General features: G+C 40.3%; 1 protein-coding gene across 3 annotated transcripts in view; it reads right to left on the reverse strand.

Moving 5' to 3' along the window:
- Positions 1-16,045, reverse strand: part of LOC105026316 (adenylate cyclase type 6) — a 43,982-nt gene that overhangs the window by 10,337 nt on the left and 17,600 nt on the right. For all 3 annotated transcript variants that reach the window (XM_010897688.3, XM_020051641.2, XM_010897689.4), the window contains 6 exons: positions 8,007-8,156; positions 7,725-7,846; positions 6,399-6,510; positions 5,284-5,411; positions 5,009-5,167; positions 2,940-3,081 (listed from right to left, as the gene is read on the reverse strand). In XM_010897688.3, the coding sequence (XP_010895990.3) occupies positions 2,940-3,081; positions 5,009-5,167; positions 5,284-5,411; positions 6,399-6,510; positions 7,725-7,846; positions 8,007-8,156 (813 nt within the window). The remainder of the gene's footprint in view (positions 1-2,939; positions 3,082-5,008; positions 5,168-5,283; positions 5,412-6,398; positions 6,511-7,724; positions 7,847-8,006; positions 8,157-16,045) is intronic.

The raw sequence follows: 16,045 nt of genomic DNA on the forward strand, positions 1-16,045 counted from the left end.
GCGGTGTCTGTGCAGCAGGGCGTGCGGCATCATCAGGGACCCTTCACATCCAGGCCACCAACTGTTTGCCCTCCTACTGTCAGGCAGGCGGTACAGGTCTCTTCGGTCCCGCACCAGCAGTACAATTTCAACAGTAAACTCAGTTTATTTCTCAGTTTCTACATTTGATACGTTGTTACTATTTTCTATTGAATATAGGGTTTAAATTATTTGCAAATCATTGCATTATGTTTTTCTTTTCCATTTACAAAGCCTCCCAAACTTTTCTGGAAACAGGGTTGTATTACAATCAGTGAATCATGTCTTAACAACTATAGGAGTCAAATTTTTTAGCAGATATTCTTGTCCTAAGTGACTCAGTTCCTTTACATACACTACATAGCAATAACAATTCCAAGAGGACAGACCTAAACATATTTTGAGTGAACTGGCAATAAAATTGAGTCCTTATTCAAATGCTTTACTCATTGTGAATATATTGAACTTTTTCCACTCCAGATTACTTTTAAAGAAAATAATACATGCATGAAGAGTTTCTCACCCTGTTCTAAATCTGAAGGGAATGGTTGAGTTTCTTACCCTGTTCTAAATCTGACGGAAAGGATTGAGGAACATTACTGTTCTCTAGTGACTGTTGAACACTGGTTTAAGTATGAGCACAGGTATTGACCAAAGTTGCATTTTGACATTGTGTTAAAGAATAACCATAGCATTTACAGTTTTTTTTACAGTCGCTAGGACACATTTCCCAATACTTAGGTCACTTTTTCAAAACTCTTCACACAGTGAGCACAACAGAAGTATAAGTGGGCTAAACTGAGGATCAATTATCATTGCTTTGGCACAAAATGCATTCAATGACTACATCTTTCAAATTTCATTAATTATTTTCTGACTTCGACACAACAACCGCCAAAACTCTGTGTACTTACAGGCCAATTTGCACATGCTTACATACTGTTAAACTTAAGTTCAAAACAATAACATAATACAAAGCTGAATATGACAGCAATTTGCTACAATTCTACAGTCATATTTTAATGAAATATATTTGAAATCTTAAAATTAGATGCTTTAAAAACAATTGGACAATTGGACCAACCACAGCTGATTCTCATTGTAGATGAACATCTACACAGTTGTTACTCTTTCAATTTCATTACAAAAAGGAGACAACTGCTGAGTAGTTTTGCATTGTGATGTGGACCCAGCCAGAAAATGGACACAGCCAGAAATAGACAAGTGGCTGAAAGAGGAAGAAGAGTGGCTGGGAGGGGGTGAAGAATACGTATGTGTGGTGGAAGAAGAATAAGAGGAAGATCAAGAGCTGTAGTCTCAGATGAGATCAGAGCTACTGTAATTGATCATGTAGTAAATCATGGTCTCTCAATGAGAGAGGCTGGTCAGAGAGTGCAGCCAAATCTGCAACACTCAACAGTGGCATCTATTGTTAGAGTTTTCCGGCAAACCAACAGGTAACTTGTATTCTGCAAGGGCATTTGACTGAGTTGCACATTACAGAAGTAAATAGACTTGTGTATAATTGCTTTTGCATATCTGCTTAGGACTCAATGGTTACCTCACACAGGTGGGAGAGGAAGGATGTTCACTGATGTGCAAGAAACTGCCATTGTTGATGTGGTCATCAGAAACAATGACATAAAACTCATTGAGATTCGAGACAGAGTCTTGGCAGACAACGTTACTTTTGCAAATATTCACAGTGTAAGCATAACAACTATTTCTAGAGTCCTGAAAAAACATCGGGTTAGGATGAAACAGTTGTACACTGTGCCTTTTGAGAGGAACTCTGAACATGATTGGGAAGAGAGCCACAGTGGATGTCCCGGGCCAGAGGAGTGCCAACATCACAATGTGCGCAGCAATATGGACTGCTGTTACACAAACCACTAATTGGGCCATACAACACTGAACGTCTCCTTGCGTTCCTGCATGACCTCTATGGAAGGGTTGTGCTAGGTGAGGAAAGGGATGGAGAGAAGAAACCAGCCAACATTTATAAATGTATGGGACAATGTGGCATTTCACCACTCCTGTGCAGTCACTGAGTGGTTTGCAGCCCATCCCAGAATGGTGTCACTTTTTCTCCCATGGAGGTGGAAGGTTTATGACCACCATCCACATTATCAAATATCCCTTCTGGATGCAATGAATGCTGGATGCCTGGACATATCAGCAGAAGATTGTCATGGATGGATCAGGCATGCCAGAAGATTCTTTCCTAGGTGTATTGCCCTAGATGACATAAGATATGATGTGGATGAGAACCTGTGGCCAAATGGAGAAGACCGAGTAGATTAGCATTACTATTGTATCAGTGGATGGTGTGTATACAAATTCTTGTATTTTGGAATTACTGCAGAAAATAAATTAAATAAATTAATAAAAGACATAAAACATATTGTGGCTTTCTGAATCATGTCTGATTCATTCCAGTAAAATACATTGCAGTGAATTATAAACAGAGATGTGTCCTTGTTTTACACAAGAAAACATTGTAAAATACTACCTGTTGTTAGTGTTTTTTAGGTCATTGTTTTGTGGGTGACAAAGTGTGTTTGTTGTCTGTCAACCTTTGCAAGTGTTCTGGAAGAATGGGTTGATTTGAGACATGTATGAAGTGATTTGGTAGTTTTAGTGCATTTTGAAAGTGAAATGAACTGCTGTGCCGAGCTGAAAGTTGGTTTGGAGAACTGTGTGAAGAGTTTTGAAAAAGTGACCTAAGTATTGGGAAATGTGTCCTAGCGACTGTAAAAAAACTGTAAGCAAACCATAATCCACTTCCCAATCTTAACCTCTTTCTCCTAACCTGCCATGTTAGTCACACAACCCTACCATGTGACGTCTATCTTGAACACTGCACACTGTAGCTAAGTGCATATGGCCGGCCGGCCGCTGTAAGATGTGCAGTCACTCACCCGTTTCTGGCTGCAGCCTAGCACCAGGAAGGTCTCGATGCTGTTTTCCTTCAGATAGGCGTTCCTCTCCCCTCCAAAGCCAGGTTCCACCTCATAGTCCCCATTCAGATACTGTAGAGTTGCCTTGGTGATGTGGATCCTCCTGAGGAGAGGAGAGGAGGTCAGTGTGTGTCTGTGTGTATGTTTCTGTGTATGTTTCTGTGTCTGTTTCTGTGTGTGTTTCAGTGTGTGTATGTGTGTCTGTGTGTGTGTATGTGTGTGCACGTGTGTTTGTGTGTGTGTGTATATGTGTGTGCGCGTGTGTGTGTCTGTGTGTTTGTGTGTATGCATGTGTGTATGTGTATGTGTGTGTTTGTGTATGTGCATGTCTGTGTATGTGTGTGTATGTTTGTTTCTGTGTGTGTGTTTCTGTGTGTGTGTGTTTCTGTGTGTGTTTATGTGTATGTGAGTGTCCGTGTATGTGTGTATATAAATGTGTGTGTGCACGTGTGTGTTTGTGTGTGTGTACCGTGCATGTGTGCGCGTGCATTTGGGTGTCTGTGTAAAGTTTCCTCCATTACTATTGGGACAGTGAAGCCTTCTTCTTTTGGCTCTGTGCTTCAAGTGAACTATGTGGTTGAACAGTAGATGCTAAGCTTTTATTTGAAGGTATTTTTGTACATTTAGGTTTTTTGGTTCGTCTAGTGTGTTAATTTCACCTAATTTGTTCAGGTATAAAAGGGCTGTGAATGTGTAGTCTTGATTCTAGGTTTTGGTTTTTGAGTCTGCTACTGGTGTCTATCAATATGTGGACCACAGAGGGGTTGTTGACAGTTAAGAAAGCAATTACGCGGATGATGGCTGCAACATATCCTAGCAGGTTCTCAGGGTCTGATGGGTTTAATGAGGTGCAGACTTCAAGCAGATATTTCATTCAAAGGACATGTGACCAAATATTAAACCTAAGTATTCATCTGTCTCAACACTTTGGCTCCTGAGATTGGGGAACTACATAATAAAAAGAGCTGTCAGGTTTAAGTAGTAAAACCAATATGTACACAAACCTTGTGCTGATTTACTATGTCAATACATAGGGGACTGTATGTGTATGAGACACTGTTCAGCCTTCATTCGATGAAAGGTAAATATGTTACTCAGAAATGCAAAGGTAGTTTGCTTACAGCACTTACATAAGGTAAGATAAAACCCCATTTACATTGTGTTCAATGTTAAGGTCATATAGATGTTGTCAGTTTGTTTTGTTCATGTTTATTTGCCATTAATAATGTAGTTTCATCCATACTGGATTACCTTTCAGAAATACAGCATGTTTTGTACATAACCCCCAACCATTTCAGTTATTTAAACAGATTAACAAATTGGAGTTTTAAGACAATGTTTGAAACAAATATAATTTAATGGAATAAGATTTAATTTAATAGAACAAGAGCTGTTGTGTTGATAGCTTGTATATGATGACCACTGTCCTTTATCCCTGTAGTTTGATTGCATTAGAATTACCGTTTGGTCAGAAAATAAAGGTGAAATAACCTGGTAATATAATAAAATTAACCCACTTAAATATAGGCATAAAATGTATTGCTATTTGCATGCAATTAACCAATAGCCATAGACTTTCTTTATAAAATTAAAATATGGCTTTGTAGATCGTTATGATCTTAACTTGCCTAAAGAAAAATCCTATTCTAAGAATACATAACATTTAAGAAATACATTTTAATCAGTTCTCCTAACACCTGTAGAACACAGGCAGCTTCCCATCATCATTTAGGTGAAAAATACATCTCAAGTGATTCTATAGCCTAGAACATAATCAACAATTTAATTTTTTTATCTGTCCATTTTAAAATCCACAGGACAAAGAATGTCCATCCAAAAGCAGTTCGTCTAACTAGCCTCGTAGAACCATCTTGATAATTTAACCTCACATTCTGTTCCCTACACGCGTATGTGATTATGTCAAGATGGTTCCATGAGGCTACCATCTGACCCCGCCACAATGATCTCCTCTGGTGCCTGTGGGTATTCTGCCAGAATGTAGCCCTTCTGTGTGTGTGTGTATTCCTCACCCTGCCTTACCACCAGCCTCCATGTGGTTGGCTAGCGTGACGTCATTTGACCACACATCAAATTGCCACTTCCTGAGTCCCAGCACCCCACAGTGTACACGGCCGCTGTGAATGCCCACACGCATGTTCACGTTGACCCCTGTGACCTCTCGCACCAGCCTGCACACAAGCATTATGTTAAATGCCTTCAAAAACAAACACGTTATTATATTTAAGATTTTTCATGTTTAGAAAATATGGCCACCTCCCCACGCACAGTCGATCCCCATACTCACGAGATGGCCTCTATCATGTCAACGCCCATCTCCACACAGCAGTGGGCATGGTCGGCGCGAGGCTCTGGCAGCCCAGAAACACAGTAGTAGCAGTCCCCAAGGATCTTAATACGTAGACAATGGTTCTCCTAATGACAGAGACAGATATTATAATTGGAACATTAAGGACAGTGGTTCTCCTAATGAAAAAGACAGGTATTATAATTGGAACATTAAGGACAGTGGTTCTCCTAATGACGAAGACAGGTATTATAATTGGAACATTGAGGACAGTGGTTCTCCTAATGACAGAGACAGGTATTATAATTGGAACATTGAGGACAGTGGTTCTCCTAATGACAGAGACAGGTATTATAATTGGAACATTAAGGACAGTGGTTCTCCTAATGACAGAGACAGGTATTATAATTGGAACATTGAGGACAGTGGTTCTCCTAATGACAGAGACAGGTATTATAATTGGAACATTAAGGACAGTGGTTCTCCTAATGACAGAGACATGTATTATAATTGGAACATTAAGGACAGTGGTTCTCCTAATGACAGAGACAGGTATTATAATTGGAATATTAAGGACAGTGGTTCTCCTAATGACAGAGACAGATATTATAATTGGAACATTAAGGACAGTGGTTCTCCTAATGACAGAGACAGGTATTATATTTGGAACATTAAGGACAGTGGTTCTCCTAATGACAGAGACAGGTATTATAATTGGAATATTAAGGACAGTGGTTCTCCTAATGACAGAGACAGATATTATAATTGGAACATTAAGGAGAGTGGTTCTCCTAATGACAGAGACATGTATTATAATTGGAACATTAAGGACAGTGGTTCTCCTAATGACGAAGACAGGTATTATAATTGGAATATTAAGGACAGTGGTTCTCCTAATGACAGAGACAGATATTATAATTGGAACATTAAGGACAGTGGTTCTCCTAATGACAGAGACATGTATTATAATTGGAACATTAAGGACAGTGTTTCTCCTAATGTGACAGACAAACATTATGACAGCAACAGAGAAATATTCAATTGGAGAGGGAAGGCAATGGTGAATGGATTGAACTGAACAAATTTGGGATCAGGTTAAGTAAATGCGTACTTACCGATGCTAGTTTGTCGAAGCGGGCGAATAGCTCATTTAGTGTCATGACCAACTCCTGAGCCGTACACTGAGAGGCCAAGCTGGTGAAGCCCTCGATGTCTGCAAACAGAATACTAAGGAGAGAGAGACATAAGATGATAGGATGATTGATCCATTGCTGATAAAAATAAATATTTTTGCCTGCTCAGTGTGTGTTTGTGGTCACATATTACATACTGAGTGGGCAACAAAAGTACTCAAATGGACAGTAAAACATGGAAAATGTGACAAAGTATATACCCAACTTCAGGGATAAGTTTAGGGTAAAACATTTGGGGTTACTTTTAGTTTTTGACATTTCAGGTTAGGTTTGGGCATAAAGGATGGTTACTGAGGTTAAGGTTCAGAGAAGGCTAAAGTTAATTTTAGGTAACAGCGATTTTTTTTTTCTGGTCCCAACAAGGATATAAATTCTAACTTCTGTGTGTGTGTGAGAGAGAGAGGATTAATGTGTTTTTGAGACCTGGCGCTGTAATTGAATATGGGCTAGAGCTCCCTATCTTTGGGAATATTTTGGCTGCAGTAATTAAGAATTCCTTTACTAATGTTAATTAGCGTGTTCTCTGCCAAGCCCTGAGTGTGGGGGTTTCATGTTTTAATTGTCATATAAAAAGATACACAAGGTATGGATCATTCAACTAAATGCCAATATGCCGGTGAGTGTGTTTGTGTGTGTACATGACAATGTTCAAACAGTTATACACCCAGCTAGTCATGATTTGATTAAAGGTAAATATGTCACAGAAATGCTTGTCCTTGTTTCCTTAGAGCAGTAAAATGGGGTCAAGAGATACAAGACATCAACATTGTGTTGGATGTTACAGTTCACAGCTCTGATCTGATCCAAAACATCAACATTGTGTTGGATTTTACAGTTCACAGCTCTGATCTGATCCAACACATAAACATTGTGTTGGATGTTATAGTTCACAGCTCTGATCTGATCCAAAACATCAACATTGTGTTGGATGTTACAGTTCACATCTCTGATCTGATCCAACACATCAACATTGTGTTGGATGTTACAGTTCACAGCTCTGATCTGATCCAAAACATCAACATTGTGTTGGATTTTACAGTTCACAGCTCTGATCTGATCCAAAACATCAACATTGTGTTGGATGTTACAGTTCACATCTCTGATCTGATCCAACACATCAACATTGTGTTGGATGTTACAGTTCACAGCTCTGATCTGTTTGGTTTGTTCCAAGTAATGCTGTGGCGGTTATAGCCGTGTTGTTGTGGGGGCTACCAAGGTTGCCAGGGCGACAGTATCTATCCTAACCTGACATTGTCATGTTTTTGGATGTAGATCTTATGGAACATCATGTCTTCCTTTTTAGCGTTGATGTCAGCCTTCATCTCCATGGCAACATGCCTTGGCAACACAGACAGCAACAGGCGTTCCTGAAGTGTCGGGAGAAATAAAAGACAGAGGAGGGGAAAGGCTTGGTTAGCATCTGCATTTAATACACGTCTTAGAACATTTCCGTTGAGGGTTTTACATGTGTACATGTCTGTGGGTACGTGTGCTTATCTTGTGTGTGTGTGTGTGTGTGTAGTGTACCTGCTGCTGGTTCTCTCTCTGCAGGTGCAATCTGGCCTGGATGTAGCCTCTGGTCTCCTGAAAGGCCTGTCTCTGGGACACCTCGGCAGGGTAGTGGGTACAGATCCCGATGATGTTGGTACAGAGGAAGATCAACACGTTGGCACTCAGCTAAAAGACGGAGGGACGGAAACCAGGTGAATTTTGACTCCACACACTTCACCCGTCTTTCATGAACATTCAGCGCTAAGTGGTGAATACAGCCACAGTGGGGGTGTCGGGGCCGGGATTTACAGAATCAAGTAACGTAATAAAATCAACAAAATCTGATACTGAAACAGAGCTTCATTTGCCTGGCGCTGAAAACGTTGCATGGGTGTACTGCCTTTCTAGCTTACAACATCTCCAGGAAAATCACTTCATTCTCTAGTGGGAACTGAAAGTACAGGGACACCTCACGGTGGCAAACAATTACACTGCAATGAAAACTTTCCCTGACAGCATAAAACATGTATTTTTCTTAACCTAACCTCAACCTCTCTCTACATCTTTTTATCTCCTTCTTGCAGCACTCTGTCATTCTCTTTTCTCCACTCTTTCATTCTACAATGGCCTGCACTCAGACATTCTTCTCCTCAAGGACTGAGATGTAAGTTAGAAAATAACATATTAATTATAATCCTGGCAGTTGAGAGCAGCTGCATTTATAGGCGGTGCAATAAGCCATGAGGGGGTGTGTTACAGTAAATCACCAACATACCATGAATCAGAACTGTTTTTACACTGTAAACACCAACCCTGTCTCATCACTCAAAACATTTGAGGGAACCAACTCCACTAAAAATGTGTGAGCGCAGGTAGTTACTTCAAAAAACATTACGCAAAAGTCTAACCGGCTCCAGATTTGTGTTGTATTAGTTTAAAAGAATTGTGTAATATACAAAACAACAGCTCCAATTTAATTTCCTTGTATGCACTGACCTTTCACCTGAACTCTATAGTTATCACCAATGACTATATATTTTAACGACAGCGATAAGGTTATTGAACTCACTCACAATCCTTTGTCTTTTATGAGTGTTTCTAGACAAATGTTAAACTCATAATACATTTCACATCCCATATGGCCTTCTTTTGAAGTCGTGGTTTCCATAGTAGTGAGCCAGAAAGTCATGGTTGTGAAATTCTTATAACGTTCTTATAATTCACTGGGAATTTTCAAAAGAATCACAGCATCATTACTGAGATTTCTGGAAAACATGGGAACTGTGCCATCCTACCTGAAAGGCACAGGCCTGCAAAGGGATGGATAATTCCTACTGGAATGCAGCTTTTAAAAGCTAGATGGATTTTAAAAAATATATTGGAACAATAATTTCAGTTACAAAACAAATGTAACATAATTGGATTACTTGTATGTGTTTGATCGCTGTGTAGCTAAGATGGAGCAATCATTCAATGTGCATGCAACAAAAAGGATAATCACAAAATATCAACCTGATCAGCATGATGGGAAGATTTCCATGTCATGTTAAACTTAAAAAAAGGAATTTAAAGTCACATAAACAATTAAATAATTAGAAACATCTCTGCTTAGACTGCTGCCCCCGTGACCTGGCCCCGGATAAGCGGAAGAAAATTATGATGATGATGAGAAACATTTCACTAGCTTTGAGTTCAACACACTAGAAATAACTGAGTAAAAATGTCTTATGGTTTACAGTGTCAGCAAGATGTGTTGTCACAGCACTTAGCCATGGTATACTGGTATATATCACAAACTCCTGAGATGTCATCTTGCTCTTCTAAACTGGTTACTAACGCAATTAGAAAAGTAGAAAATAATGTAATGTCAAAGCCATGGTACAGCATACAGTCTCTTATGAACCGGGTTGTTCAAAATCCTGCATGATTTGTTGATAGTCATGGTATGAGACCGCATACCACAGCTATGATATCACATCCCTTATAAGGCATCTCAGAGGTTTGTGATTTATTGCGAATATGCCATACTCCATGATGCATTGTGCCTACGGACAGTTCTTAGCTGTGGTATATTAGCCATGTACCACACTCCCTCGTGCCTTATTTCTTACAGAACCCACGGTTATTAGCCAATCAACAATCAGTATTCAAGCCATCTGGTTTATAATATACAGTACACCATATGTATGTTAAAAAAATCCACTGTTTTAAGTGGATTGTTACCATTGGATTGCAATAGCTATAAGACACTTCTGGGTTTGTGGAGTATTGCCAATATACCATGATTAAGAGCTGTACATAGTTACTGTGAGCTTAAAAACGGCTATAAACTTAGCCGTTCAGAATTGCGTGGGGACAATTTGTCAAATGTCTCTGGAACTTTGACTGGAATCAAGTTCTCTGCCTAATATGTGAATTTCAACCAACATTTGTCTAATTTTCAAAAAACTTTTGTCATCTATTAACACCACATGTCAACAGACGATTAAGAGAGTTAAGCATGCTTGTCAACAATGTCTATAACCCCAGTGAAAAGGAAATGGGGAGTACAAGGGGGTTTTCCCAACCTCTGTGTTATTGTCTTGTTATTTTTGCTCTTTCGGGTTTCAGGCTGATGTAAAATAACTATAAATTACATTTGATTTGAATAAATGACCAGCAGTTTCTAATTGCTCAGATGACTTGAAAAAATATATAATGTAATGCTTGAATTGAGAATTATTTAAGAATATATATTCATACACTCTTACAACAAGTAAAAAAAGAAATTAACATACCAATATGACATTTTCACTTCTACTCTATTGGCAGATAAAGGTAACGTAAGTTAACAAATACACTCACCTAAAGGATTATTAGGGACACCATACTAATACTGTGTTTGACCCCCTTTCGCCTTCAGAACTGCCTTAATTCTACGTGGCATTGATTCAACCAGGTGCTGAAAGCATTCTTTAGAAATGTTGGCCCATATTGATAGGATAGCATCTTGCAGTTGATGGAGATTTGTGGGATGCACATCCAGGGCACGAAGCTCCCGTTCCACCACATCCCAAAGATGCTCTATTGGGTTGAGATCTGGTGACTGTGGGGGCCATTTCAGTACAGTGAACTCATTGTCATGTTCAAGAAACCAATTTGAAATGATTCAAGCTTTGTGACATGGTGCATTATCCTGCTGGAAGTAGCCATCAGAGGATGGGTACATGGTGGTCATAAAGGGATGGACATGGTCAGAAACAATGCTCAGGTAGGCTGTGGCATTTAAACAATGCCCAATTGGCACTAAGGGGCCTAAAGTGTGCCAAGAAAACATCCCCCACACCATTACACCACCACCACCAGCCTGCACTGTAGTAACAAGGCATGATGGATCCATGTTCTCATTCTGTTTACGCCAAATTCTGACTCTACCATCTGAATGTCTCAACAGAAATCGAGACTCATCAGACCAGGCAACATTCTTCCAGTCTTCAACTTTCAATTTTGGTGAGCTTGTGCAAATTGTAGCCTCTTTTTCCTATTTGTAGTGGAGATGAGTGGTACCCAGTGGGGTCTTCTGCTGTTGTAGCCCATCCGCCTCAAGGTTGTGCATGTTGTGGCTTCACAAATGCTTTGCTGGATACCTCGGTTATTTCAGAGTGGTTATTTCAGTCAAAGTTGCTCTTCTATCAGCTTCAATCAGTCGGCCCATTCTCCTCTGACCTCTAGCATCAACAAGGCATTTTCGCCCACAGGACTGCCGCATACTGGATGTTTTTCCCTTTTCACACCATTCTTTGTAAACCATAGAAATGGTTGTGCGTGAAAATCCCAGTAACTGAGCAGATTGTGAAATACTCAGACCGGCCCGTCTGGCACCAACAACCATGCCACGCTCAAAATTACTTAAATCACCTTTCTTTCCCATTCTGACATTCAGTTTGGAGTTCAGGAGATTGTCTTGACCAGGACCACACCCCTAAATGCATTGAAGCAACTGCCATGTGATTGGTTGATTAGATAATTGCATAAATGAGAAATTGAACAGGTAATCCTTTAGGTGAGTGTACAATCTAACACTGAAAGATTATATAAAGAAATTAGCTTTTTCTTATTTCTGACATGTAGACCAATTCTCTTATTGAAAGTTATATCTAGGGTTGTATTTGGTGGGAAGACCTGTCCTATGTAGATTGGCAGTATATTGGACTATTCTTCATTTGTAAATGATCCATCAGACAGTAGAACAATGTACTTGAGATGCTTGGGAAAAAAATTGTAACCCCTCCCAGAATAATGGGCATCAATAATCTTTCTTCTCACGGCCTCTAATAGGTCTTTTGATCTTGACATGTTGTTACCACATCCCATATGGTTAAGATTCAAACAGACCATTTTTCCTCCCAAGTTACTGTGTAATTATATTCTAATAATGTCCACATGTACCAGACTCTAATGTGATGGGATGTATAGGTAGGAGTCTACTAACTTTTTATGCATAAGGAAATTGCAATACTGTTTATTTTTATTGCATAAATTATTTCAAAATTATAATTTTGGTTTATTTAATAGGGTTACCTCTATCAACAAATGTGATTGAAAATTAGGTGAAATAGTGTCTGAATATGTACTTTTCAAAGCCTTTTTTAGATCAGCTGTAATTATGAAGTGCAATGTGCCACACCTGCAATCTCTTATTGTTTACATACACAGTACACCAACCTTGTAGGGAAATACACAGCATCCATGCCTTCATACATGAATTCCTGCACGAACACAAATTCAAACACGACCACCTGAGAGCACTCACACGCACGCACGCATGCACACGCACGCACCCATACAACACAAACAAGAAAACAAACATTCCCTGTGGAGGCTTGATGATATTATTTGTGGAATCATATTTCCTCCTGATCCCATGACAGTCCATTGACCACCTCATTTGTTGAACAGCTGGCTTTGCGAACGCATAAAAATGACAAAATGTTACGTGTCCTGCCTCTGTCACACTCTCCCCAGAGAGTATCCAACTTCAGCGTGGGAAAAAACACTGGCCTTTGATCTGCAGAAAACCAGCTTCCTTTTAAACATGGCCTCTTGTTTGCAGAGTGGAAACACCCCACTTCTCCTGGGGAGCTGGAAGAAAAAAAATACTGTCTGGTAGCTAGCCAACAGGAAGCTCTGTTATGTCATTCCCTATGTGGAGACCCTAAATTACCACAGCATAAAGGGTTAAGGTAGTAATGTGCAAGCTGTGGTAAACCAACATCTTTCAAAATCTGAATAATATCTTTGCTTTAAAGAAAAATTATATATATTTTTTCTCTCAGTCTGTATTTTGTGCTCCCTCTATTCCACATGAAAGTGATTATCCATATCAATCTAATTTTCCCCAAACACAGAGGACCGCACCATCATTATGCAGGTGATGCCTGACTCCTACTGGTCAGAAATGGTAACACGTGCAGGCTCGGTTTGAATGAATTTGAAAGAGTTAACACAATCACTTAACATTTTACACATTAAAATATTCCTCATTCAAAGAATCTGCCGTTAATAAGACACTTAAACCGTGAAGAGGAAACCTCCATGGAAGTAAAGATATACTGATGCTTTCAAGAATACTCAGTTAAAGTGTGGGGAAATTTAAAAAACAATAGCATTAATATTACTGTGCACTTTCACCTTTGTATTCTTTCAGACATGGACGATATTAAACATATCGAATTCTCCAGAGTTAAAATGTGACTACCTTTGAAACTCTAAAGACATTTTCCCCTCAGGCATCAATCGCCGTTTATTCTAGCCTGAACACAAACCCTCTACTGGCTTCCTCCCAAGAATCTTACACAAGGGGTCATCATTCCACCTAGACCATAATGTTTGTGTGCCTTTTGGGAGAAATTAGAGAAATTACTTAAAGAATGGCAGTTGGTAGCTAATTGCCGCTGAACTTTTAATACACATTTGATGTATGACTGAACTTTGAACCCTCCATAAGCTTTTGAGAAACAGATATGCAGTGTTTGTTTAAACTAAGGAAAAGGGAATTAATTAGGTGGAGAAAAGAGAAGTAAAGATATATGGATAACATGAGACAAGGGAGAGATTATATACTGTATATAATAAATTGGAAAAAGAGATAAAAGAGAAAGTGCAAGAGCAAGAAAATTAGAGGGAAGATGACTGCGGGGAACGTGGAACAGACTGGGAAGGGAGGGGGCGCGGGTAGAAAATAGAACAGCATACAACGGACAACACCAGATAAAATGTAAGACGGGAGCATGGAGAGGGGAGGAAGGATGTGGGGGGAGGGGAGTGAGGAACGGGGGCAGGGGGAGAAAGTGTGAGACTGAGGAGAGAAAAGGAGGGAGAAAGAGGGAGGAGAGTGAAGTAGAGAAAGAGAGAGGAGAGAGAAAGAGAGACGAGAGTGAAATAGGGAGAAAGAGAAGGGGAGAGAGGAGACAGGAGACGGGGAGAGAGGAGACAGGGGAGAGAAAAAGAAAGAGAAAGGGAGAAACAGAAAGAAGGAGAGGACAGATATGGGCCAAAGTGACATTAGGCAGATGGCTCCAAGCGCTTAGCTCTGTTTACATTACTCTCACTGTTCAAGCAAAAACAGTCCCACAGAGAGAGAAGAGCACAACCTGCTGTGTCTGTCTGTGTCTGTGTGTGTGGGTGTGTGTCAGTGCGCGCATGTTTATTTAAGTGGTCTGTGTGTACAGGTGAATGTCTGATGCAGGTCTGTCTAGAGGGACACTGGCCTTGCATCCTCTTGGCTGAGTGTGTACGATTGTACCGGACAGTATGTTTGCGGGGATCAGAGGCCCAGCCTAATTGCTTGCTTTTCTCAAGAGGGGGAGGGCCTGCAGGTTTACATGGTACACACTGTCAAGTCCCGTGTTTACGTAACAGCACACGCCTCTACCCTCCAGGAGCCCCGCTCAGCATTAACTACCTGTAGCGGGCCGACACCTGTCCCAGTCACCACATGCAGCGGGGACCTTATATCATCCCCACCTCAGTTCTGGTGTCCACTAACAGGGTTAAGCTCCCTCTATTTCATTATTATGAGGACACGGTAAAGCAACAGTTGTAGTGCTAACGTCTCTCTCAGGACTGACAGGTCATACTTCCCTAATAATATACTGAGGGCAGCCAGGCTCTCCATAAACAGACCTTAATCCTTGGTTATCAAAATGGAATTACATAAACCAGTGGTCCTTAAACTAGACAGAAGCAGCACTGACAAAACAGCATAGGGTGGATTAAAATGCATCCATCACACATCAAACCTCCAAAAAAGCCTACAGAGGATGAGCAGGCTCAATCAATTAATGACCAAGTGACTCAATGGAATCCACAGAGGAATAAAAGACGGACTGTTTCACCCAGTGGTCACCTGAGATGCCCTCAGCAATGTAAGACTTACTGTCTGAAACCTCTACCTCTGTTTAGCACTGTTTTTTCCCCGCAGTCAGAGAAAGTTATAGGTGCCTATTTTCTTTTAAATCAAGTACACAGTTTTGTCGAGCAAACAACATAAGTGTATGTTTTTCAGCTCTCAAAGACACATTTTCAACTTATCTTGAAAACCTCTTACCCTTGTTTGATTGAACCAGAGCCCAACCTCTGCAAGCGTGGTGACATAAAAGATCACTTGTACATTTGAAACCTAACCGCTTACAACTTGGGTAATACAATGAGTATAAGGCATATTATGTCTACATACCTTCACAGGAAGGGGAATGGCAAGAAGGAGGAATATGACAAAATGCTCGTTCTAGGTACGAATAAATTGCTAATGGGCCCTGGCAACTATCCCAATCCAACCAAACACTGGCCCTTCACCCAGGCTGTGCTCCCTGGAGACGGACTCCAGGAGCATCGACTCCCTAACCCCTCCTCCCCTCCTAGTCCTACACCCTAGCACATGTCCCCTGCTCTCCATCTGCTCTGTAGCCGTTGGGGTTAGCTGAAGATGACAGTGAGCTAATGGAGTATCCAGGGGCGGGTTATTTATAATTTCAAACCCTTTCTGATGGATTTAGCTCAGCAGTCATTTACTTTAGCAGGAAGTCTGTGCTCCG

Source organism: Esox lucius, chromosome 12 (genome assembly GCF_011004845.1).
Source record: "Esox lucius isolate fEsoLuc1 chromosome 12, fEsoLuc1.pri, whole genome shotgun sequence".
Classification (NCBI taxonomy): domain Eukaryota; kingdom Metazoa; phylum Chordata; class Actinopteri; order Esociformes; family Esocidae; genus Esox; species Esox lucius.